The sequence below is a fragment of the Felis catus genome, chromosome B3 (genome assembly GCF_018350175.1).
Source record: "Felis catus isolate Fca126 chromosome B3, F.catus_Fca126_mat1.0, whole genome shotgun sequence".
NCBI lineage: Eukaryota > Metazoa > Chordata > Mammalia > Carnivora > Felidae > Felis > Felis catus.
In genome coordinates this window covers 55,800,213-55,825,773 of record NC_058373.1, presented here as the reverse complement: position 1 = coordinate 55,825,773, position 25,561 = coordinate 55,800,213, and the positions used below count along the sequence as shown (strand labels likewise).

Sequence of the window (25,561 nt, the reverse complement as noted above, 5' to 3'; positions counted from 1 at the left end):
ACCTCAGTGTAAGACAGGAAGCCATCAAAATCCTCGAGGAGAAAACAGGCAAAAACCTCTTTGATCTTGGCCACAGCAACTTCTTACTGAACACGTCCCTGGAGGCAAGCGAAACAAAAGCCAAAATGAACTATTGGGACCTCATCAAAATAAAAAGCTTCTGCACAGTGAAGGAAACAATCAGCAAAACTAAAAGGCAACTGACAGAATGGGAGAAGATATTTGCAAATGACATATCAGATAAAGGGTTAGTATCCAAAATCTGTAAAGAACTTATCAAACTCAACACCCAAAAAACAAATAATCCAGTGAAGAAATGGGCAAAAGACATGAACAGACATTTCTCCAAAGAAGAAATCCAGATGGCCAACCGACACATGAAAAAAATGTTCAACATCACTCATCATCAGAGAAATACAAATCAAAACCATAATGAGATACCACCTCACACCTGTCAGAATGGCTAACATTAACAACTCAGGCAACAACAGATATTGGCAAGGATGCAGGGAAAGAGGATGTCGTTTGCACTGTTGGTGGGAATGCAAGCTGACTCAGTCACTCTGGAAAACAGTACGGAGGTTCCTCAAAAAACTAAAAATAGAACTACCCTAGGACTGAGCAATTGCACTATTAGGCATGTACCCAAGGGATACAGGTGTGCTGTTTCGAAGGGAGATAGCATCCCCATGTTTATAACAGCACTATCAACAATAGCCAAAGTATAGAAAGAGCCCAAATGTCCCATCGATGGATGAATGGATAAATAAGATGTGGTACATATATACAATGGAGTATTACTCGGCAATCAAAAAGAATGAAATCTTGCCATTTGCAACTACATGGATGGAAGTGGAGGGTATTATGCTAATGATATAAGTCAGTCAGAGAAAGACAAAAATCATATGACTTCACTCATATGAGGACTTTAAGAGACAAAACAGATGAACATAAGGGAAGGGAAACAAAATAATATAAAAACAGGGAGGGAGGACAAAACAGAAGAGACTCATAAATATGGAGAACAAACTGAGGGTTACTGGAGGGGTTGTAGGAGGGGGCATGGGCTAAATGGGTAAGAAGCACTAAGGAATCAACTCCTGAAATCATTGTTGCACTATATGCTAACTAATTTGGATGTACACTTTTAAAAATAAAAAATAAAATAAAAAAAAAGAATGGCCTGAAGCCAGCACTGGACCCTGAAGCTAAGATCTTTGCTTGATGCCTAGAAGGGAGCCTGTGTGTATAGGGGCTCAGCTGCCCCTCTGAGCTAAGGGCCTGCCTTGCCCTACCTCTCCCACGTGGAGTGGGAACATAGAACGAGGCCTGGTTGACTAGAGTTGCCATCCAGCCAAGAATCCTGGATCCCCAAAGAAGAGTGAAAAGAGCCAGACATCATGTTTTATCACAATAGAGAGGGTTCTGAGGATGGAACCAGGGTCTGTGTGAAGAATGTATCATACACATAACTCCATGCCTGAAGGGCACCTCTTCCAGCACCCACTCACAGGTTTTCGCCTGTGCCTTCAGCTACACATGGTTTCCCAGCTGCAGTGCATATACCTTTTTGGAGAGATGCCACACTCCCACCTGGGAGGGGAATACGAGTGGATGAGGACAAGGAGGCTGAGGACATGGTTCCCTGGCAACAGGGCCAGCCCAGCAGGAGGGGCAGGCTCCAGGGACGGGTCAGCTTTGGGGTATGTTTAAGAGGGAATCAGAAATGCTTCTATTGATCCTATCCAAGTTTCTAAAGTTATGTTTCTCTTCAGTTAAACTGGTGGATGCCCAAGTTAACATTTTAATGGCATGGCTTTCTATATTCACCAAGATCATCCAGAAACTCTGTAGAATTAGTTCATCAAGTCAAAGCAACTTTTTACATTTACACTGTTTGGGACTCTGTATAATATGCAAAAACATATAAAATCCAAGCTTTATTTTTTTTTTTTATTTTTTTTAATTTTTTTTAACATTTATTTATTTTTGAGACAGAGAGAGACAGAGCATGAACGGGGGAGGGTCAGAGAAAGGGAGACACAGAATCTGAAACAGGCTCCAGGCTCTGAGCTGTCAGCACAGAGCCCGACGCGGGGCTTGAACTCACTGACTGTGAGATCATGACCTGAGCCGAAGTCGGACGCTCAACCGACTGAGCCACCCAAGCGCCCCAAAAAATCCAAACTTTAACTTCAAGGAAACTTTGTAACAGGAGAACCCACATATCAAGTCTTAAAGAGCTGAATATACGTTTTAAATGACAATGGAAGGCAGCAATAGAAAAGTGATATCACAGCAGCAAATGATTGTCAATGGATAGTAGAGACAATCACTTACTGAGGGACTCATATAGGGGAAGTATAAATCTTGGAAGGCTTTACAAAGGAGGCAGGATCTGAGGTGGGCTTAGGATGGGTAAAACCTGCCTAGCTACAAAGAATGCAAGAGAAGGAGCAGTCCAGAAGAAAGCTAAAGCATAGAGCAGAAAGCAGAAGACCTGCTCAGGGAATAGTGAGTTGACCTCTCTGGCTTAAGTCAGATGTTCAGGTGGGGCTATGTGAGCTTATTGCAATGGCTCCAGTCTCAGGGTAAAGGCAAAGAATGACACATATTTGATAGCCAGAAGGAGGGTGAGCATGGGAACGAGAGTGGGGGTGATCAGGACCATCAGGGAGAAGCAGGCACTGGGTCCTCAAGGGATGGGACACCAACCGCGTCAGTGAGCCCATAAATTTACCCAGTTTTGTAGCTATGCTGCAGACCAGTGCTAGGGATGAGAAACCAGTAACACATTCATTCCAGAACCAGTTTATTGGCATGTAGGAAGCAATTACTTCTGACTGCCCTGGGAGCTTAACTGGTGCTTAGTGAAGGCTAAATGTTGCCTTTAATAATATTACAAACATGAAAACCATCCTGATTGATAATAAGATCATATGTGCATGTAAGTATTGCATGTATGTCTATGCTATTTTAACTTTCCATACGTATGTGCGTGTATAATATTGAACTCCAGCAGCAGCTTAACACCATTGTTTCTTGGCTAAGCACCCTCATACCTTTTTGCCAGAAGCCATTTCAAGCATCTTTAAATGCATGAATCCACAGAATCTTACAAAAGACAAACCATTCCCACCCACTCACCCACCCCCCACCCCGTTAAGAATGTGGTATGCTCGCTTCGCTTCCTTACCAACAGTGGAAAGAATCTCAAGCTGAATCATGTCCCATCTTCCATTTTCTGGCCCACAGTGATTTATTTGGATATTCAAGGATATCTAGTTTTTCCTGATCTCTGCCTCTGATGTGTATGATTTATACTATAGGGATCGTGCCATCTGCGGTATCAGCATCTCTTAGAGGTTGTTGGAAATGCAGAATCTCAGGCTTCACCTCAGACTAACTGAATCATAATCTGCCACTTGACAAGACCTGGGAGATTTGTGTGCCTGCTAATATTTGAGAAGCATTTTCTCTGGAAGACAAGAACTTTATTTTGTATTTCACTTATATTTGCATTTCCTTGTAATTAAATGGAACCATGGTGGCCATGAAGTAGATTTAACATATTCTTATTGAACTTAGTTGATGTGGTCCTCAATGGCCAACCATTCTTCCAAAGGAGAATATGCCCTAACCATTTTATATAATTCAAACAACCACCTAGGGAGACATGCAAAACACTTTTTCATTCGCATTTTACAAATAAAGAAATGGAGACTCAGAGGGCTTCATAAATTTTTAAGTTCAAACAACTGAAATGTAGAAAATAGTTAGAAAAAATTATTTTTAATTTGGAAAAAGGACTTTCAAAGGAAATTGAGTTAAGTTATAATTAAAGACAGATGGTGACTAGCAAAAAATGAAGAAAGGAAAATTTGGAAATGAATCGAAAACATATTAACATTTAAGAAAATTTTTACTCTGGTTTATCTTTTAATCTTAATTTCAAACTTTTGATCTCCTTTACATGCTGCACACACTCGGGAAAAAAATGCTGAAGAAACAGTGTAGAATTTCCAAATAGTATCTTTGAGTAAATATACTCCTGGGCCCTGGACTACACATGCAGACATTGATTGAACCCATGGCAGTACTAAATTATCTTTGGTCAAGTATTGACTAAAAAGATTTATAACTTGTGTTGGTATTTCTAACTGCCTCATCCCAAAATAACCTTACCTAAAATGTGAAGCATCCTTTACTCAAGATATCTTTGAGGAAGGAAAAGGAGGAGCTAAAATTTTTCTTATTTGGGTTTTCTCCAGGATGAATGCAAACTATTTTCAAACCAAAAATATCTAGTTGAGTTTTTTTAACCCACTTTTTAAAAACATAACACTAGAAATGCTAGTGGTATGAACTGGAGAAAAGTAGAATAAATTTTCCTGGAAGGATGATAATAACTTCTTAGGAAAAAAAACAAAAAACAAATATAACACTCAATTGCATTCTTTTAGACCCATGACAAATAGCTAGAGACACAATAAAAAAGATTCTATTACAACTGAAATCATTAAATGCATATTTATATAATTCAAGACATAAATGATTTAATTATTCAAATAAAATTTAAAATTCCTAATGGGAGAAATAAAAGATGAGAAGAATAATTGGAGAGATATATATTGCTTCTTATTGGAAAAACCAAATACAGTAGCAATGACAATAATTCCTAAGCAAATATTTATAGATTTTATGCAAAACCAAGATCCCAAATGAATACATTATAGACTCTGACAAACTCACAGTGTAATTCATTTAGAAGAATAAACTATCAAGAATATCGAAGTGTTCTTTTAACCAACATAATTATAATGGCTTGCTATACCAGATTTTAAAACATGATTTATAGCTACTATTATCAAAATAATTAGTTATTGGGTTAAAAATAAGAAAAGTTGGCCAGTGGTTTGGAATAGTGATTCTAAACTAAGTACTTGATAAACTTAAAAGAACTAAAGCAATAGCCATATTACACTAATGACTTGTATTGAATTTATTGTCAACTAAGAGCTCAAATCTTTTTTGCATATTGTATCCTACCCAAGTTATTCTCATTCTTTCTTTTATTAAAGATAACTCTCAAAATAAGGTAAATTGCAATTCTTGCATACAAATAAAGTGGACATGTGTTAAATACTTATTTAAATCACTAATGAGGGAACCAAGATCAAAGGAGAGTCCAAAGAACACACTGATAGATTGGGAATATTGAAATGAATTTGCAAATGGACACAAGACTTGTCAATCCACAGAGTCCATTGAAACTCCACCAGACAAACTCATTTGCAGATGTATAGAAAAGAATTATTTTGCACTGCTATAGCTTATCTGCAATGTACATAATTGTAAAATATCTCAAAAGCAAGGAAAATCTCCATAGAATCTACAAAATCTCCATAGAATCAGATACTCCAGAAGATAATCCAGAAGACTGTGCTGTAAACAATGCATAGTTAGCCACTGAAGCACATATTTTTCCTTGAATTGTGGACAGTTTTCTTTTTTGTACTCAACTGAAGAGTTTAACATTTGTGTTTACTAGATCCCATATTGATAGATTTAGCTTATCACAACCTCCTTCCCTCCCAGCTTTATGCATATGTGTCCTCTATCAGGATGTTATCAGTGCCATCATCCAGAGCACTGATATTTTGGGTTTTTTTTTTTAAGTTTAAATTTTTTAATGTATATGTATATTTGAGAGAGAGAGAGAGAGAGAGAGAGAGAGAGAGGGAGAGAAGCAGAGGAATCAGAGACAGAAACCAAAGCAGGTTGTCAGAACACAGCCGGACGCAGGTCTCAAACCCATAAGTTGTGAGATCATGACCTGAGCTGAAGTTGGGTGCTCAACCAACTGAGCCAACCAGGTGCCCCAGCACTGATGTTTTGAAAGCAAGTTGAACAGGACAGAAAATCAAAGCATACCTCTGAGATGAGAAATCTTTTTTTTTCTTCCTTTCTTCTTTTAAATTTTATTTAAATCCAAGTTAGTTAACATATAGTTAACATATAGTATAATGATGGTTTCAGAAGTAGAATTTAGTGATTCATTACTTACATATAACACTCATCCCAACACGTGCTCTCCTTAATGCCCATCATTCATTTAGCCCATCCCCCCACCTATCTCCCCTCCAGTAATCTTCAGATTGTTCTCTGTAATTAAGACTTTCTTATAGTTTGCCTCCCTCTCTGTTTTTATCTTATTTTTCCTTCCCTTCCCTTCCCTTATGTTCATCTGTTGTGTTTCTTAAATTCCATACAAGTGAAATCATACGATATTTATCTTCCTCTGACTGACTTATTTCACTTAGTATAATACATTCTAGTTCCATTCACATTGTTGGATTTCATTCTGACTGAGCCACCCAGGTGCCCCAAAACATGATTTATAGTAAATATTATCAAAACAATTAGTTATCGGGTTAAAAATGCGAAAAGTTGACCAGGGGTTTGGAACAGTGATTCTAAACTAAGTACTTAATATCCAAAGAACCAAAGCAACAGCCATGTTATATTGAACTTACTGTCAACTAAGACCTCAAATCTTTTTCACATATTGTATTTTTCTGAGAACCACTGAGTGCCAGGCACTGTGCTAGGTGCTGAGGGCACTGTGACAAATGGAAGACAAAGCCTTGCAGTCAGAGAGAGTTATAGTCTGGGGTGAAATGGGACAAACAGACATTAAACAATCTCTCCATTAGAATACTCTATAGTAAGTGATGTGCCTAATGTGGTGAGGGATATCAGGAAGAATTTCAGGCTGCTAAGCAAGGGTAGAGAGGGTGGATATGAACATATTAATCATCCTCATTTGTTTCAACCTTGTAGCTATTAGGTCTCTATCCTTTACTTTCTCTGTCTTTGGGGGAATGTAAGGATGTTGGAAGTACAGACAAAAAGAAAGAGTTGTGAGATGAGAGAGACTGCTACTTAATTTCATAATGACAATGCCCAGTGGCTTGCCTGGTTTTCTCCTCTTTCAGAGCAACCAAATCGCACTGGTCAAGTGCTTCGTTTAGGTAGGAGGTACCTGATGAAGACAAAGCCTTAGCTGTTCAGATTCTAATGTAGTCAATCATATAAAACACTACCAGCCCTACACTAGGATAGAAAATAGTTTTGTTATACTGCAACAGAAATTTACTTTTCCCATGACGATAGAGCTATCTATGTATACGTATGTGATGAACATTGAAAATATTAGCATAACTTTATAAAGAAATTAAAATTTGACTCACATTTGCCACACTAATGGCAAAGGATTAATATATAAGCTATTTAAATAATCGATACAAGTAATAATCAATCCCATAAAAAACTAGACAGTTCATGGAGGAAGTACTTATGGCCAATAACCATATGAAAATATGTTCGACCTCATCAAAAGAGAGAATTTATATTAAAACCACAACTATTTTGCTTCCACCAGATGGCAAAAATGCAGAAGTCTGGCAACAGCAAGGGCTGAAGAGACTGTGGAGCAATGAGAATTCCTATATACTGCTGGCACAGTGTTAGGAAAACCATTTGTCACTACCTAATCAAATGGAAGATGTGCATTTCCTACTACATAACTATTCTGATCTTGGGAGGCACTTGCACATGTGTTCCAGTAAACACGGACAAGAATGTTCATATCAGCTTTTTTGGAATTGTAATATCCAGAAAGAGCCTAAGTGTCCTTTAACAAGAGTCTGGACAAATAAACTGTGGTATTCTTAAAATGAAATACCACACAGCAATAAAAGACAGAATTCTCAAAGCACAAAAATGAGAGGGGAAAGTTTCCAGGAGAATATACATACGGTATTATCTTCCACTTGTATAAAGTTTAAAACTAAACTATTAGGGGTTTGGATGTGGTAAAAATTCAAAATAGTGGTTAGCTCTAGAAGGCAGGTAGAGGGATCAGAGGAGGATGAACATACAGGGGCATCAGATGTTGTATTTTTTAAGCTTACCGATTAATCCATTAGTGTTCATTTCATTATTAGCCTTTAAACTTTACATATAAATTATACATATTATTTTTATATATATTATTTCTAATAAAAATAAATGTGGATGTATGTATGTGTATATATATATGTATACATATATGCATGTATATATATGTATGTATGTATATATATCGTCAATGCAGTTACTAATGCTTAGAGGTCAGCCTTCAAACAACGTGGGGTTTACCTGTTTGTGGTTGTTTTTAATGTATTTCTCTTGCTCTAGGCATTTTGGTTACTCGTTTCCTATTTCATACATATGCAAAGCTGAAATTCTCCAGGTCTATTTTACTCCAATACGAAAATGTTTCTGCAAAATAATTGCTATAAAATGCCTTCTCCTCTGCATTGCTGTGGTGGGAAGGTGTTATGAATTATCTTAAATTCTGGATGAAAAGAAAATAATTTCTAACATGAGTGCTATCTGGAAAGCTCTTCCTGCACACTCTGAAGTTCTTTATGGTGATTTCTCGCGTCATACATTCAAACATACCACCTGGCTGCAGCAGCTGTGGATAAAACCTATCCACTTGCATTCTCATGGGGCTTGTGTTCTTTAATATTTTAATTCCTACTCCAAATGGGTCTTACCAGGAGAAGTTGTGTCTACGGGTCCGGGGTCTCTCCCTGAGTTATTGTTGAGATCTCCTCTCCCGTTGTCTCCCTCCAACCTGAACGCTCCTCTTCCAGCCTGACCAAGTCCTGCCGGCCACCTCATGGTATTCACTGCCCCATCAGAGTCTACATCTGGAAATTTGAAGACAAATTAATCCCCTGACATCTCAAATAAGCAGTGTCTCTGCTTGTGTACTAAATAACAAAGCGGTTGGCTCTTTCTTTAAAGCTTTTTTTTTTCACTTTTACATCACTTATTTCCATGGTTAATTGCACTGACCAACCTCAGTGAGGCAGCTCTGTCAGTCATTGTCACTGATTCTCGAGTTGGATTACCAAGCCTCACACATGTTATGACACCTTTTCAACACCCTTCCCATGGGGCTGGACAGCCCTTTCCTAAGGAATCACCTCCTGTTTACCCCAGTTTTATCCGATTTTATCCCCATTATTACAGCAAACACAAAGATACGTCACTGGAGATTATTAAGGATACATGTTCCTAGGAGTCATAAGAGATTTTCCAGCACATTGTCAGGTATACATGTCTTTGGCCCCATGGTCTGCTCTGTGACATAATGGAAGAATTGACCACTCTTGCAATTGATATCAAATGTATGCAGGGCCAAGTTTCTCACATTAAAACATAGGACATGTTCAAGAAGTTCATTTTTAGGTCAGTCACTGAAATGTGAAACTCATTTTCTTCTAAAAACAGTTTTTGTAGTGTTGGAGCTGACCACATATTTGGCTGCAATACCCTCTCTAACCCACAAAGTATCAGAAATAGCACACTATTGTAATGAAAATAAGTAGAACGCAAGATTGTTTCAAAACCGATAACAAAACATATAACAGTCACAAACAAATCATGTTTACTTACTTAATTCTGGTGCTTGAGGAAAGGTCAGTTCATCTAGGAGAGATAAAGAGGTAGATGAAAACGTCTGTGAATATTCTGGAAGGGAATTCAGACAACTTTCCAGGATTTGGAGACACTGAAGATGCTGGTTTTGTGGTGGTAGGAGGAGAATCGCCCCTCAGGCTCTTCACTTCAACATTGTTGTCTTGTCCTTGATACAAACCCATTACTTGTAGAACTCAAGTTATTTTTGTTGGTTCACAAGGAAATAATAGAGGGGGGAAAGGCTGAAGTTGGGAAAGGAGGGGCTTCCCAGAAGAAACGACAGAAGCATCTTTTTTATTTTTTTTATTTTAGAGAGAGAGTGAGAGAGAAGGAGCATATAAGCAGGGAGGAAGAGGAAGAGAGAGAGAGAGAGAGAGAGAGAGAGAGAGAGAGAGAGAGAGAGAGAGAGAGAATCCTAAGCAGGCTCCATGCTCCATGCAGAGCCAGATGTGAGGCTCAATCCCACAACCCTGGGATCACAACTTGAGCTGAAATCAAGAGTCAGATGCTCAACTGACTGAGCGACCCAGTGCTTGAAAGAAGCATCCTGAATAGGATTCATTGATTAAAAACCCACACGTTTTTACTCAGCATCTACTATCTACCCAGCTTTAGGCCAGGTCTCAGGGATATGAAGACGAATGAGACAGTCACTACTATCACATCACTGACCTATTGTGGAGGAGGGTGCAGGGGGGAAAGGAACAAAATGAGGCGAGGGGCTGGGAGAAAGACACATCAACATATGCATTACCTATAACGTTCTCTATGAAAGGAAGACCATGGTGCTGGCCTGGGGGTTCTGGAAATGATTCCCCCAAATGACAGTTAATCCTCAAAAATGAACAGGAATTTTTCAGAAGGAACAAAATGTACAAAACCACAGGCATGAAATCATTTTGGAAATGATGGGAGGTTCAGAGTGAGTGCAGAGAAGGAGGGTAGGAAATAGAAGGAGATGAGGCTGAAGAAATAAGATGGAAACTAACATCCTTGAATGCCAAATGAGAGGTTAAGGTCAACTCTGGGTAACCTGGGGATGACAGCTTCAGTTTGTAACAGTATGGTAGTATGTAACAGTATGTTAGTAGTTAGTAATAGTAACATACTAGGAAATTAACTGAGATGGAATTAATTGAGCTTTGCATGACCTGAAAGAGAGAAATCAGTACTGGGGAATCATGATTCCCTTTGTGGAGGCAGAAAGGAGGGAATGTTCAAAAGGCATCAGATCAGAGTGTTTCTCTGGCATGGAAGCAGCAGGGACAGTTCAGTGACTTTCAAGGGAAGGTGGGAAAGGGACGACCTTGGGGTCTTTGAGAGGCAGAGCACACAAGTATGCAGGGCTAGGTGTTTGCAAGCACACACCTCAGACTCTTACAATGTGACTTCATTTTCACCTTGGGGTCTTTGAGAGGCAGAGCACACAAGTATGCAGGGCTAGGTGTTTGCAAGCACACACCTCAGACTCTTACAATGTGACTTCATTTTCATTTTGACCGCACAGGGAATGTTACATTTCATGTCACTGACTGCTGACGAAATGGAAATCACATACCAACAGGTCATCTGCAAGTCCCAGGGTCATATGGAAATGGGGAATTCATGTTTAATCATTGACTGTAGCTAATGAACAATCACTCACTTGTTTGAACCTCCCTTCGGCATCTCTGCAATGTGGCTTCTAGAATCATACTTTCCTTTTTTCTCCCTCCCCGCCCCCAACTTGCACCAATAAAAGGGTGCTTTGGTGGACAGAAACCTCTCCCATGAAGAATGCTCTCTTACAATAAATAAATTTGTGGCATTTCAGTAGCTCCACGTCTCTATGTCTCTGATTCCAGCATTTTCACAGAGTTTAAGTTGTAATACCTTGTGCAAAGAATAAGAATGGAACTAGTTAAACAAAAAAAATCAGAAAATAATAACATTAAAATTAAAAAATTAAAAAAAAAACTCACGTAGGATCAAGAACAACACAGTTCTCAGCATATTAAATCCTGTTATCTGATTCCGCTGTCCCTGGAGGAGCTGTCGTGGGCCAGGTAGGTGGCCTAATCTCTCCTGCTGTAGGTGGTGCAGCCTTCCCAGAGCCTCTAGAAATGAAAGTGGTCGAGCCTCTAGCTGCACATACAGAAGGAAGGCACTGCCACCTACAGGCTGTAAGATCAAGGACGTAAGAAATTAGTAGTTTAAAGAAAAATATTGTTTTATTAATGTAACATTTTCATAGCCTTAAGACCCTCAAAGTTAGCTGGTTTGTCCTGACTGGGGGAAGATCTGTTCCTAAATATGCAAGAACTTTTGCTGAGATTAGAGGCACTCAGTTCTCCAACAATTAAAATCTCAGACTGGGGAGGGGATGGTGGGTGATGGGTAGTGAGGAGGGCACCTTTTGGGATGAGCACTGGGTGTTGTATGGAAACCAGTTTGGCAATAAATTTCATATATTGAAAAAAATTTTTAAAAATAAAATAAAATCTCAGACTGGACTCGGCACAGAGTGAGCGGGGAGGGCCTTCCAATACACTTTTTAAACTCAGAATTCTCTGGGCCTCAGGTTCCTCATTTGTAAACAGAGATAATGGATTCGATGGGTCGTTCTCAAAGTGTGGCCCCTGGACCAATATCATCAGCATCACCTGGGATTTCTTAAATATGCAAGTCTCTCTGGTTCTGTCTCAAGCCCCAGACCTACTGAATTGGATACCCTGTGGGTAGGATCCAGCAATCTGTGTAACAAGACCTCCAAATAATCGTGATGTACACCCAAGTGGGAGAATCACTGGATTAGACGATGTAGAAATACCCGTTGTGTAATTTCCCACCACTGGACTGATGTCACTTGCAGTTCAACTTCCAGCCTATGACGGCGCTGTCTCCCTGGGAAGACTGCCCTTAGGGGAAGAGAAGGTAAAAGTTGGAGCTACAGAAGCAAGTTGATGACTCCATGGAATGACCATGTGGCCACTGATGGATCATCTTGATGGTCAGTCAACTGAGTGTTTAAAAACTATTGTTCCAACAAAAAGTTTTTCAACCTAGCTCATCAATACATAATTGTACCTGGCCATCACTCTGATTTGTCTACCTTTGTGTCAATTAATGCCTCCTCTCAGCTGAACTCCAACTTCCAGCTCCCAACTGAGCCCTGAAGTCCACAGCAGAAAATGTAGTACTTAATGACATATCATCATGGACTATTCTCACATTATTTCCCATGTTTATCTCATCTTGCTCCCCAGATCTCCCTAAGGATTTTTCCTTATATAGCTCATATACTATCCCTAGACTTCTGACAAGTCCCCACCATATCTCTGGCACAAATTGGTGTTTAAGAAATCATAGATGATTGGTTTTAGATGGTTCTGTGGAAAACACAAATTTGAGTCTTTTTTAATGTTTATTTATTTTTTGAGAGGAGAGAGAGAGCAGGGGAGGGGCAGAGAGAGAGAGACACACACAAAATCTGAAGCAGGCTCCAGGCTCCGAGCTGTCAGCACAGTGCCTGATGCAGGGCTCGAACCCACAAACCATGAGATCATTAACTGAGCCAAAGTCGGATGCTTAACCAACTGAGTCACCCAGGCACCCCCAAATTTGAGTCTTTGAGCAGACTTTAAGCCATCACAATGTTCCTCCTCCTTCTCCCACTGTGCTCCTGAGGGATTCTGTGAAGGGATTCTGTGAACTTTAAAAGTAGCCAACACCCACAAAGGCAGCAGGAATTAAAGAGCTAAGGGGGTGGATGTTCTAAGCACTATATTAGACCCACATACACAGATCCCTGGAATAGTCACAATGCAAACTTCCTTTGTTATTGGACATTTATTTGGGCAGTTAAAGAAATAAAATCTAAACAACACAATAAAAATCTGAATCATCCCTTTGAAGAAAACTTAATAAAAATTATGCTTGGCTGTAGTTAGCACTAGAAAAGAAACCCAAATGCCAGCAGTCATTTCTGGTATCATAACTATAAGGTTTTTATGTAATAATTATTGAAAAGCTCCCCAAACTTGCTCTGGATTTCCTCTGAATAGAGGGAAACTGAGGGTGGGCTCAAGTAGCCTTTGGCTGTCAGGGCTATTCTAGTTGGCTGTCTGGCCTGGAGAGGCCCATCTGTTGTGAACAAGAGTCAGGGGTCTGAAATTACCCCAAGCCCTTTCCTTTAACATCAGGAAGCCCTTTCCTTTAACATCTGAATGTGCTTGACTTAAGTTCAGAAACTGTCCTCTTCATGTTAGCCTCTCAGCTCCCAGCCAGCTCTGGCACATGGCAAACCTTTTGTGGAAACGCATTAGGCAAAACACACTGATATCCATAGTTCTTTGGAGACAGGACCAAGTAAAGCTAATTATACCACTCTCACATTTTATTTATACAATTCCCATTGTAAGAGGCCCAATTGTTTATAATGGAGACCACTTTGAATAGGGCAAAAATGAACAGGGTCAAAGTTTGGATCTTCATTCCAAAACAAACCAACATCATATTATTGAATTCAGTCTGGGCTCTCTTAGAATTGTTTGGGAGGTTGCTTTAAGTGTGTGTGTGTGTGTGTGTGTGTGTGTGTGTGTGTGTGTGTGTGTTACGAAGCTCTAAGCTTTCCTATAACCTGCAGGCCTTGGTGCTGTCCCAGGCCCTCATCAGAGTATGACATTCTAAATGACCTACAATTGAGAGATGTTTTCTGTACAGTTCAGAACAGCTGTGTGGCAGCTGCCCAGCGGAGGTGGTGGCATTTCAACAGCACTGGTCAATGAAAGACCCTTTATTATCTAGTGGCAGAGGACCAGGCTATAAAGTGTATTGTGTGCTCAGGAATCCTTTGAGATAAAAGGTGCAGAAGAAGGAGAATGGACTCTATTCAGCTTCATGGAGGACAGAACAGAGACTGTCTTCATAGGGTTGGATTCTATGCTTTGGTGGAAGAGGGCACTGGCAGAGCCTCGTGGGCAAAGAGGGGTGAGGGACCCTCTTGGGGCTCCTCTGGGTGGCCCTGAGTCCAGGCATACAAAAGCATTGCTGAAGAATCACTGCCCTGTTGCAAGAAGCTTCTGTGATCCCCCTGAAAGGCATTTTCTATCCTCCCACGGGAGAGGAAAGGCAGAGGTCTCCCTGAGGGGCAGAGCAGTGGGGACCACACAGCACAAGGAATCGTGCGGAATGCCCAGCACTTCACTTTGGAGAGCACTGCCCAAGCTATGGTTCCTTTCCGAGGCAGACCTCAGTAAGTCCTGCAACACCTCTGGGAAACATGCAGGCAGGTATTTATCCTTCCATTTAATAGGTGTGGAAAGAGGGGTCCAAGAGCTTAAGTGATTTGCCCAAACTCACAGAGCAAATGAATCAGGAGAACTGGGACCAGAACCCAAATCTTCCCATCCTAGTTAAACATTCTTCCTGCACCACCAGGTAGCTTCTCAGAGACTGCTTTTCAGGCATAGCCCGGAGCCAGAAGCTACATGGTCCCATTGTCTGTGGAGGGGTACCTTCTGATGGGTCCTATCTTCCTGCCCACTCACCTCCTTTCCCCCCGTGCTTTCCACTCCTGGTCCAATATGCATTGATCACAATACACCCTTAGGTATGCTGGGAAGTAGACAGGACATGCAACTACCGTGGCAGTAGCAAACCCACACTAATGTCCCCAAAGGGCAAGCAGTCTTGCCTTTTAAAGTAGAGCTTCCAGCCCCTAACCCCAACATCTGGGCCTTGTGGAAGCTGTCAAATTTTAAGCAAAGGCAAACAGGAAATCAGCCTCAGGTTGTTGACCCCTTCTATGGAAGGGACTGGAAAGGCGCTAGCTCTAGTGAACATAACAAAAAGGAACTTTGCAAATAAAGCAAAAGTAGTCCAAGATTCTCCACATCTCCAGTCACTCCAAGAGGCCTCCAAAAAGATTTACAGAACTTCAGAATGCATGAGAGAAAATAGCCTCATCAATGGAGACATGTCCATTCCTGAATGAGACCTTACAGAATTTGTGCATTGGATGTTTCCTGAAAATTCAAAACCAAAATCACTCTGACTCCTGGGGATCAAACAGCTGTGTGGTTGGGGACAGTTTCCTTACCCATTAAAATGGAGAATATGATTGGACACCTGCTCTGTTGGTTTCACAAAGGTGGGGTGTGTGTGTGTGTGTGTGTGTGTGTGTGTGTGTGTGTGTGTGTGTGTTAGAGAGAGATAGGGAGAGACAGAGAGAGAGAATGAGAGGACAGGTAACACTACTTGCAAAAGTTCTCTTTAAAATATCAAGAACTTAGGGCTCCTGGGTGGCTCAGTCGGTTAAGCATTCGACTTCAGCTCAGGACATGGTCTCGTGGTTCGTGAGTTCGGGTCCCATGTCAGGCTCTGTGCTGACAGCCCAGAGCCTGGAGCCTGCTTCAGATTCTGTGTCTCCCTCTCTCTCTGCCCCTCCCCCACTCGTTCTCTCCCTCCCTCCTCCCCCCAAAATAAATTAACATTTAAAAAAATAAAAGTAAAAGTAAGTAGGTCATTTGTTTGCAAACTTCAGCTGGCATCAGAAACTCCCAGGAATTTGTTTCTGATTGCTACCCCAACCCCAGAGTTTCTGATTCAGTAGATCTGGGGTGGGACCCAAGAATTTTACATTTCTGACGTTCCTAGGTGATGCGGAGGTTACTGGTCTGAGGGTCATGCTTTCAGAACCTCTAAAATAGGGAATTACAAAACAAACTGAAGAAGAAGCTGTATTTAGAAAGTTACTCTAGGAGGGCCCAAAAGTCCGGCCAGAGTGGCCCAGGGATGTTAGAATCCACTTTTAATCTGGGTGACTTTGGAGAGGGGAACAAGGCAGTCACCACCTTCTCAATGACACTGCCTACGGCGCTGCAATCTGTTTCCAATTTAAAGGAAGAGGGCAAGTGTTCTGCACGCGCTGAGCTCAATAAACCTGTCGTCGACAGCAGCCCTGCACCTGGAGCGGAGCTGACGTGACGCTTCCGGCTTTCAGAGAACTTTGTGAAGACTGTTACTGCTGCCTTCTACCTTGCAAGAGATTTTGTTATGAGTCACTGGTCTAAACACCTCTCAGAAGCCCAGAAGCTCCAGACACAATTATGAGTGAGACCTGCATTCTGCTTCCACCTTCCCAGTGCCTCATCCTTCTGTCTTCCATAAAACTGATCTCTCTATACCCACCCCTCCCTCCTGCCTTCAGCCAGCACTTTTCAAAAGCAGTGATCCCCCAGATTACCTGGGGATCTTGTTGAAATGCAGATTCTGATTTAGCTGGTCTGATTCGGTGGGGCCCAAAGCCCTGCATGTCTACCAGGCTCCCAAGGGATGCCAATGCTTCTGGTTTCTGGAATACACTTTCGGCAGCAAGGCATCATATAAATGGGAGCTTCTTAAGATTATCCTTAAATCCTATCTTTCATTCCTCAGTTACCCTTCTGTCAGGTGAGACTGGATGGTAATGGAAATTCACATCTACTTCTGTTAGATATAAGCCTGGCAACCATTACCTCTCCTGGCAATAAGAGGCTAGAATGTGCGGGCTTTCAGGGACCCCCATGAGGAATGACACTGTACAGGGACTGACCTTTCAGTGAGGTCAGTCTCAAGTTTGGGACCAGTTCTTATTCCCCTTGTCTAGGTCTGACCTCCATTTGCCGAGAAAGGAACTAATTCTTAAGGGGATGAGTTGACCTGATTATTTATTTATTTGCAATTTATATCCTGTCTCCTTCTCACATGGATTTAAAGCAAAGAGTTCTGATTAAGGATCAGTTTATCTGACTGGTAAAGTCAGGCGAAAACCCTTCCTCTATGTTCTCAAGCATCCTCTTTTGATGGAGAAGGTGGAAGAGGGGGAGGAGGAGGGGATGGTGCCCTTTTCCTCGCTTGCCTATGGGTTTGTGCTCAGACATTCTTTCACTTCTCGGGTAATACATTCTATCAGATCAAATTCTCAATTGTTCTCTTCCTGTTATTTTATCTGAAAAACGCCAGCCCAAATCAAAACAACCCGATGCCAAGAACCAAATGAGAGAGATGATTTATCAATAATTTATGGAGTCTTCTCTGACCCTTTATTCTCCCCTGCGCCCTTGCCCCCATCTGTCACAATGCCCCGTCTGTGCTGCCTTTCACATCCCCCCCACGTTCACCCTCCCTGCCTCACTTCCATGCCTCCCAAACAGGCCAGCCTCACGACCTCACGTCAGAATATCATTATTAATACACAGCATTTATTGGCAATCTGGCTGGGGCAGCCACTCTGCCAGTTCTTTGTGCACAAGTCCTTCTGGTTGTCACTGCACGTTATAGACGCTGTCAGTATCCCCTTTTTACAGTTGGCAAGTCTGAGGCTTACAGGCGAATTAACTGACCCCAGTTTCCATAGCTAGCAAGGCATCCAGTAGTGGGCTGGAGTCTTCACCTCGGGCTCTGGAGCTGAAGCACACCTCCACGACTAGACGGTACCACCTCCTGCGCTCCGGATGAATCTGCCTGTCCGTGTATCTGCCTGTGTGCTTATTGGTCTGTCTGTCTCAGCTTATGCCCCTCAAGATTGAGACTGCTTAGAGAGAATCTATATGAGGGGTGCCTGGATGGTTCAGTCAGTTAAGCATCTGACTTCGGCCCAGGTCATGATCTCATGGTTCATGAGTTTGAGCCCCACATGGGGCTCTGTGCTGACGGCTCGGAGCCTGCAGCCTGCTTCAGATTCTGTGTCTCCCTCTCTTTCTGCCCCTCCCCTGCTCACGGTCTGTCTGTCTCTGTCTCTCTCTTTCTCAAAAATAAATAAACATTAAAAAAATTAAAGAATACTTTTAAAAAGAAAGAAATTATCTACATGAGACTAGAGTTCTCCTCCCTTGGTGAGACACCACCACAAGGTAATCAGATCATTCCTATACCACTCCTTATGTAGTCCCTCCCTTTCAATCTCTCTCGTACAATCTGTCCTAAAAACTCCGCCAGGCCTATTTCCCCAAAACGGTGTGTTTAGTCAGCTCCAACTGCTATAACAAGATACCATGGACCAGGGGGACTTAACCAAAAGACAATTCTTTCTCACGGTTGTGGAGGCTGGAAGTCCAAGGTCAAGGTGCTGGCAGATTCCATTCTTGGTAAGGGCCCTCTTCCTTCTGTGCAGCTGACCATCTTCTGGTTTTATCTTCACATGGAAAGCAGAGAGAGGAGCATGTTCTCTTGTGTGTTTTCTTATAAGGGCTGTAATCCCATCATGAGGACTCTACCCTTAGGGTCTAACTGCTCACAAAAGTCCCATCTCCAAATACCATCATATTAGAGGGTAGGGCTTTTATACATGAATTTGGGGAGAAGACAAACATGTAGTACACGAACACATGGTTTTCCTCACATTGCTCTCCTGTTTTAGAATGGACAAGGCCCCAGGGGATAATCTTTGTCATTTGTCTTACTGCCTAGTACTTGAATGCTATTTCCATGTTTGAGGAACCCTCTACCTTAAAAAGCAGAGACCACTGCTGCAAGGTGCATTGCTAACTTTCCTTGCAACTAGGGCCTGGACATGTAACCTAGGACCCACCATCAGACAGCAAGCACCCCCTCTGTTTTAAATTGGGAAAAGCCTGGGCCTTGGAGAGCTCATTCTGGCAAAGGCTGGTGGTGGCTATGCCTGCTTTCCAGAAGCAAGTGTGGCTGCTGTTTAAGCAGCAGAGTCTAGGACTGTGGTGCAGGGAAACAAGCTGAGCCCCGATACCCAATGGCAGTTAGAGAGGTGTCTTCAGGGGCGCCTGGGTAGCTCAGTCGGTTGAGTATCCGACCTTGGCTCAGGTCATGTTCTCACAGTTCGTGGGTTCAAACCCTGCGTTGGGCTCTGTGTTGACAGCTCAGAGCCTAGAGCCTGCTTCAAACTCAGCATCTCCGTCTCTCACTACCCTCCCCCTCAAAAATAAATAAAACATTAAAAAAAAATCTAGAGAGATGCCTGGGTGGCTCATTTGATTAAGTGTCCGACTTCACCTCAGGTCATGATCTGGCAGTCCGTGAGTTTGAGCCCCACCTCAGACTCTGTGCTGACAGCTCAGAGCCTGGAGCCTGCTTTGGATTGTGTGTGTGTCTCTCTCTTTGCCCCTCCCCCACTCACACTCTATCTCTCAAAATGAATAAATATTAAAAACAAAATTTAAAGAGGTGTCTTCAATGACCAAGTGGGTTATACCTGGTAATACAGCTTCCAAACCCTCCTGGAGAATCTCAGAGCTCCCCGCTATTGTCTGATCATACCTCTCCTGAATGAAATAAGCTGGATTTGGGTTTTGACCTTGCTGCTAAGGATGCTGCCTGCTACAGACTCCTTACCTCATCAGTGAGAGGGCAGCCCCTCCTATCTGCCACATGAGGCTCTCACACACAGAAGTGGAGACACAAAGGGAGCCCCACAAGAGACAAATCTTGACTTCTCTTTTGTTTTAGCATTTTCAGTGAGAGACTCACTTACATTGATCTGTCATGCCCTGACCTAGTATAGGGGGATTGCTGTGGACTCTGGCACAGGCTTATGCTATGACCACAGCAGGACAGGCAGAAAGAATGCCAGGGCCTTCTGTGCCCATCACCCCAGGAACTGGAGTCTCAGACCCCCAACCTACCTACCACCTAGAAGAAAGGCTAGGGAAACTAGTAGGCATGAGAGCATGGCAAAATGTGCCACTCACAGTACCTACCCTGCCCCAGCTCCTGCTGAAAGACACTCCTGTGCTAACCACATGGGCCTGACGCCTTCTGGTCTCCCACAGGGACCACAGCTGTGATTGGCTGCACATACTCCATGGGAGCCAATCAACTGACTCACCAGTGACCCATACTTTGTTGTTTTTTTTTTGTTTTATTCTCTTTTTTAATGTTTATTTATTTATTTATTTTACCCTGTTGTTCCAATAGATTTTTTTTCCTTTTTTTTCAATATGTGAAGTTTATTGTCAAATTGGTTTCCATACAATACCCAGTGCTCATCCCAAAAGGTGCCCTCCTCAATACCCATCACCCACCCTCCCCTCCCTCCCACCCCCCATCAACCCTCAGTTTGTTCTCAGTTTTTAAGAGTCTCTTAGGCTTTGGCTCTCTCCCACTCTAACCTCTTTTTTTTTCCTTCCCCTCCCCCATGGGTTTCTGTTAAGTTTCTCAGGATCCACGTAAGAGTGAAACCATATGGTATCTGTCTTTCTCTGTATGGCTTATTTCACTTAGCATCACACTCTCCTGTTCCATCCACGTTGCTACAAAGGGCCATATTTCGTTCTTTCTCATTGCCATGTAGTACTCCATTGTGTATATAAACCACAATTTCTTATTCCATTCATCAGTTTATGGACATTTAGGTTCTTTCCATAATTTGGCTATTGTTGAAAGTGCTGCTATAAACATTGGGGTACAAGTGCCCCTATGCATCAGCACTCCTGTATCCCTTGGGTAAATTCCTAGCAGTGCTATTGCTGCAGTGACCCATACTTTGATTGTGGTGATGGTTTCATGAGTGTTTATGTTCAAACTCATCAAATATACACATTACATATTTGCAGTTCTCTGTATCTTAATTATATCTCAATAAAGCTGTTCTTTGAAGAAGAAGAAGAAGAAGAAGAAGAAGAAGAAGAAGAAGAAGAAGAAGAAGAAGAGGAGGAGGAGGAGGAGGAGGAGGAAGAAGAAGAAGAAGTAGTAAAATGGGTTGGCACAAAATAAAACGAGCTGGTCCTTTCAGATTTTCTCTGTGGGAAGCTGAAATTGGAAAATAATAAATAAATGAAATAGATATGAGCAGGCAATTTGCAGTAAGAAACAAGCTGAAAGGCCATGTTGTAAGACAAGAGCAGGGGCCATCGTGGGCTATGAAGAAGCCAAGTAATGAGGAGGCAGACACCCTGAGTGAACAGAGCAGTAAGGCCAAGGAAGAGGGGAGCAAGCATTGGGAATGTAGTGGAATCCCATTAATGGAGAGATCAGGGTGAAGTGCCCAGAACCGTAGCAAGGCTAATGGCCACCTTGGCTCTGGAAGACTGCCCCATCCTGCTTCTCTGTCAGTCTGCTTGCTTTCCTTAAGTGTCCATCGTAGGCGTCCTGACCACACAATGCCCAGGGCTCGAGGTCACTTGAGGTCAGCTACGTTCTTCTGTTTTTTTTTTCTTTTAAAACTCTGTTTATTTGTGATTTGACATTAATTACCATTACATCTAAGAGCAATATCAGATAGCATTTGTACGTTTTCCACAGGACACAGAGTTTTATTGGTTCATTTTTTATGTCAATGCAGGTAAATAGAGGCATTAGCAAAAGATACAAACAGTTCACTGTTGTGTTTAAAAAATATTTATGCACTCTATATTTATTTAAGATGTGTGTGTGTGTGTGTGTGTGTGTGTGTGTGTGTGTGTGTTTTAAGGTTATGGAAAAGGATAATTCATAGGTTACTGTTTCTACATACCTTTTAGTAGAACATAAATGAATATGGAAACACACATCTCTGCCAAAACAAGGCTCTGCTTCCTAAGCATCCTGTCTACAGGGTTGACTTCTTCCTCCCAAGGCACAGAAAGAACACAGAGGCTGGACATTCCAAATGTCAGTGGGGCACACAGAAGCAGAAACACGGGCAGTGTGAAATTAAGGGATGCTTCCTCCTAGGAAAACAATGCTGATGAGAAACTAAATTAGCATGGTTAAAAACAAATACATAGCATCATATTCTCCTCACATCTAGAGTTTCACTTGGTTTCCTTAATTACTTCTGTTTTATTTCCTTTCCATTTCCCGGTACAGTGGTCCGGCGACTTTGCCCTCAGCTTCCACGTGCAGAATGACTGTTGGGACACTAACACACAGCAATGGCCTGCAACTGCATAGAGGCTTGGTCCCTGCCTCTGGACCAGTTGCTAGTCCCTGGCTTCCTGAGCTAGGGCTGAGCTCTTGGACTGCTTCTGAAAGCCCTTCCTAGCCGGACCGCCCTCCTTATCCAACTTTATTTCCCTTGCCAATAATAACCCATTAACTCAGGCCCAAACTTCCATCTTTATAAAAAGGCTCGTGTAGATTTGCTACAAGCAGATAATTTGTCATAACTTCTAAGCCCATTATGCCCCTGGGACAGGGCTAGAAAAATAACGTCTGGGCCCTTGAAGATATTTCTTTGCCTCGCTGTTGTCACAGCTAAACGGAGTGATTCATTAGCCCTTGTGAGAAACGCCTGACTGTCATTCTTAGAAGATATTACTGTTATTATGCCGTAGCAAGTCAATATTCAAAGAAAACTGAAATCTTCCCCTTCTCTGAACTCCCATGGTACTTTGGGTTTACAATTCCCACAGCCCTTACCAACAGAGCCTTGTGCCTTGGCTCTGTCCACACTGGGCTTGGCCATCACCCAACTTCCCTCTGCAACAACCAGGTCAGGACAGCACCTTGTCCCTAAGTGCACCTGGCACTGCCAAGGTAATCACAATTGTTCTTTTTTACTGAAATAAACCATTCCTGAAACCTAGCTTTGAACAAAACTTTTGAAATAAAAAAAATTTATATTACTTTGTAACTTCCTGTTGGAGCTGCCACTGAGCCCTTCCTAGGGTTATACCTGGGCCCCCTTTTCAGGCCAAACTGGTTCTAGCACCCTCCATCCTTTCTCATAGAACCTTCTAGTATGTACACACATGCATTCGTACACACATAGTACATACAAATCTGGTTGAAGCATGGGATGCCATTTCTTATCTGAGGAGACCAAAAAAATAACAAACTTACAGAGCTTGCAAAAGTCCTTTCAAGGTTCTTGTGGAGAACACTGTTCTAGAGTCTCTGGCATCCTCCCGAGATGTAATTGGAAACACAGTTGGCCTCTGTCTTCTGTTCACTGATCCTTTCCTCCATCCAGCTTCTGCTCAGCCAAAGGGCATGTGGTCCCTTCCTCCTGGAGGAGAGAGAGGACAATTCAGGCAGATTAACATATGCCTTTATATGACCTCCATTTTACCAGGCTTTTCCCCAGGACAGGCATTTTCTTATACTTTCTGTCTTCCTTATTATGTTGACCTGTGGCAATTTCTCTTTTGTAACCTGCAAACCAGAGGGCTTGTGTGCTTTCTTCAGGGAGGTGGGAGAGAAGGAGAAACTGTAGATTTGTCTTCTCCATAATAAACCAAGGAGGAGGAAAACTCTTAAGAGATACACATGAGTTTTGTGTCAGAGACCATGACTGTAGTGAGCATTCCTTCACTGGTAAACCTATCTCTTAGTCCTTCTTCTGTTTTTCCAGTGGCTAAGAAAGTAAATGAGGTCTTCAAAGTAAGAGAAAAACACAACTTCAACAGCAAGCAATGCAAATTAACATCTTCAACCTGCCTGCAAGTGTTTCTCCAAGTGTGGACCTCAGGAAATGACAGATTCACAGATTGAACCAGAATTTCTGTGAGTGGTTTAACATACAATTCAAATGCAGATTCGTGGGCCCCTGCCTCAGATATATGCGATCAGAAGCTTTGGGGTGAGCTTTAAAGCACTGAAGGTGGTTTTCATGAAGACATAAGTTTGAGAAATGGTCTGAAACTGAGTCTGTGTATTGGTCAGCATAGGCTTGTTATGCTGCAGTAACAAACAATACCAAAATCTCAGTGGCTTAAGGCAAGAAAAGTTAATATGTCACTCACACAGGTCTGCTATGGGTGTGGGTAACTCTCCAGGGAGTTGTCCTCTATGAGGTAACTCAGTGATCTTGTGACCCTTCCAATCATTCACTGTGTCAAAAGAAAGGAACTTGCCTATAGAGGGAGTGTGAAACAATATTCCACATTCACAATCTTCAGAAAAAAAAAGAACTGAAAAGACTAGTGATTACCAGTAAAATGTACCTTAGATAAGACTGTGTTTAAGTTCCCATGAGCACATCCCACCCTTCCAGGAAGCCCTAATTTGTTCTCTAGTTTATGAAATCCTAGAGTGACGGGTGATAAAGGTATAAGTTAGTATTTGCATCTTCCAGGTCCATTCCAGGAGCATTTCGGACCTCCAGAGAGGAGGGCCAAGGCAAAAGACAATGATCATTTGTCTCACCATCTTCCTTTCTTTGTGTTTCCATGTCAAGAAAATGAACTAGAAGTGGAATTTGCCTCATGTAATGTTCACAAGGAGGACAAGATGCTACTATTGCTAAGGAACTGCAAAGGAAGCTTCCAGATGCTGCATACTTGCCTGGACCTCTTCTAGACCCTGAAGTTGACTCAAGGACAGTTCCCTTGCAGGACTTGTGGTTGGACTACCCACTCGCTGCCTTTGCTCCTTTCCCTCCCTCACCTCAGAGTTTTCCTCCTCCTTGGTTTATTATGGAGAAGACAAATCTACAGTTTCTCCTTCTCTCCCACCTCCCTGAAGAAAGCACACAAGCCCTCTGGTTTGCAGGTTACAAAAGAGAAATTGCCACAGGTCAACATAATAAGGAAGACAGAAAGTATAAGAAAATGCCTGTCCTGGGGAAAAGCCTGGTAAAATGGAGGTCATATAAAGGCATATGTTAATCTGCCTGAATTGTCCTCTCTCTCCTCCAGGAGGAAGGGACCACATGCCCTTTGGCTGAGCAGAAGCTGGATGGAGGAAAGGATCAGTGAACAGAAGACAGAGGCCAACTGTGTTTCCAATTACATCTCGGGAGGATGCCAGAGACTCTAGAACAGTGTTCTCCACAAGAACCTTGAAAGGACTTTTGCAAGCTCTGTAAGTTTGTTATTTTTTTGGTCTCCTCAGATAAGAAATGGCATCCCATGCTTCAACCAGATTTGTATGTACTATGTGTGTACGAATGCATGTGTGTACATACTAGAAGGTTCTATGAGAAAGGATGGAGGGTGCTAGAACCAGTTTGGCCTGAAAAGGGGGCCCAGGTATAACCCTAGGAAGGGCTCAGTGGCAGCTCCAACAGGAAGTTACAAAGTAATATAAATTTTTTTTATTTCAAAAGTTTTGTTCAATAACCCACCCAAAAGTGAAACTGAAATTGACGTACCTCTGATTTTGCTTTTAG

At 42.1% G+C, this 25,561-nt stretch overlaps 1 protein-coding gene and 1 long non-coding RNA gene across 3 annotated transcripts in view; one reads left to right on the top strand and one right to left on the bottom strand.

The window, feature by feature from the left end:
• LOC123385954 overlaps positions 1 to 24,381 on the bottom strand; it is a 124,594-nt gene extending 100,213 nt beyond the window's left edge. The window contains exons 1-7 of one of the 2 annotated variants that reach the window (XM_045059371.1): positions 23,293 to 24,381; positions 21,983 to 22,178; positions 18,593 to 18,691; positions 16,763 to 16,880; positions 11,499 to 11,697; positions 9,514 to 9,546; positions 8,355 to 8,762 (exon numbers count right to left, since the gene is read on the bottom strand). In XM_045059371.1, coding sequence (XP_044915306.1) covers positions 8,587 to 8,762; positions 9,514 to 9,546; positions 11,499 to 11,697; positions 16,763 to 16,880; positions 18,593 to 18,678 — 612 coding nt within the window. In that variant the 5' untranslated portion in view covers positions 18,679 to 18,691; positions 21,983 to 22,178; positions 23,293 to 24,381 and the 3' untranslated portion in view covers positions 8,355 to 8,586. Of the gene's footprint in view, positions 1 to 8,354; positions 8,763 to 9,513; positions 9,547 to 11,498; positions 11,698 to 16,762; positions 16,881 to 18,592; positions 18,692 to 21,982; positions 22,429 to 23,292 lie in introns of those variants that run through there. The other variant, XM_045059370.1, reaches the window with a different exon arrangement.
• Positions 1,361 to 3,563, top strand: LOC109501162. The gene is made up of 2 exons (XR_002159119.3): positions 1,361 to 1,703; positions 3,330 to 3,563. It is a non-coding gene; the product is annotated as an uncharacterized LOC109501162 (long non-coding RNA).
• Positions 24,382 to 25,561: the final 1,180 nt, after the last annotated feature.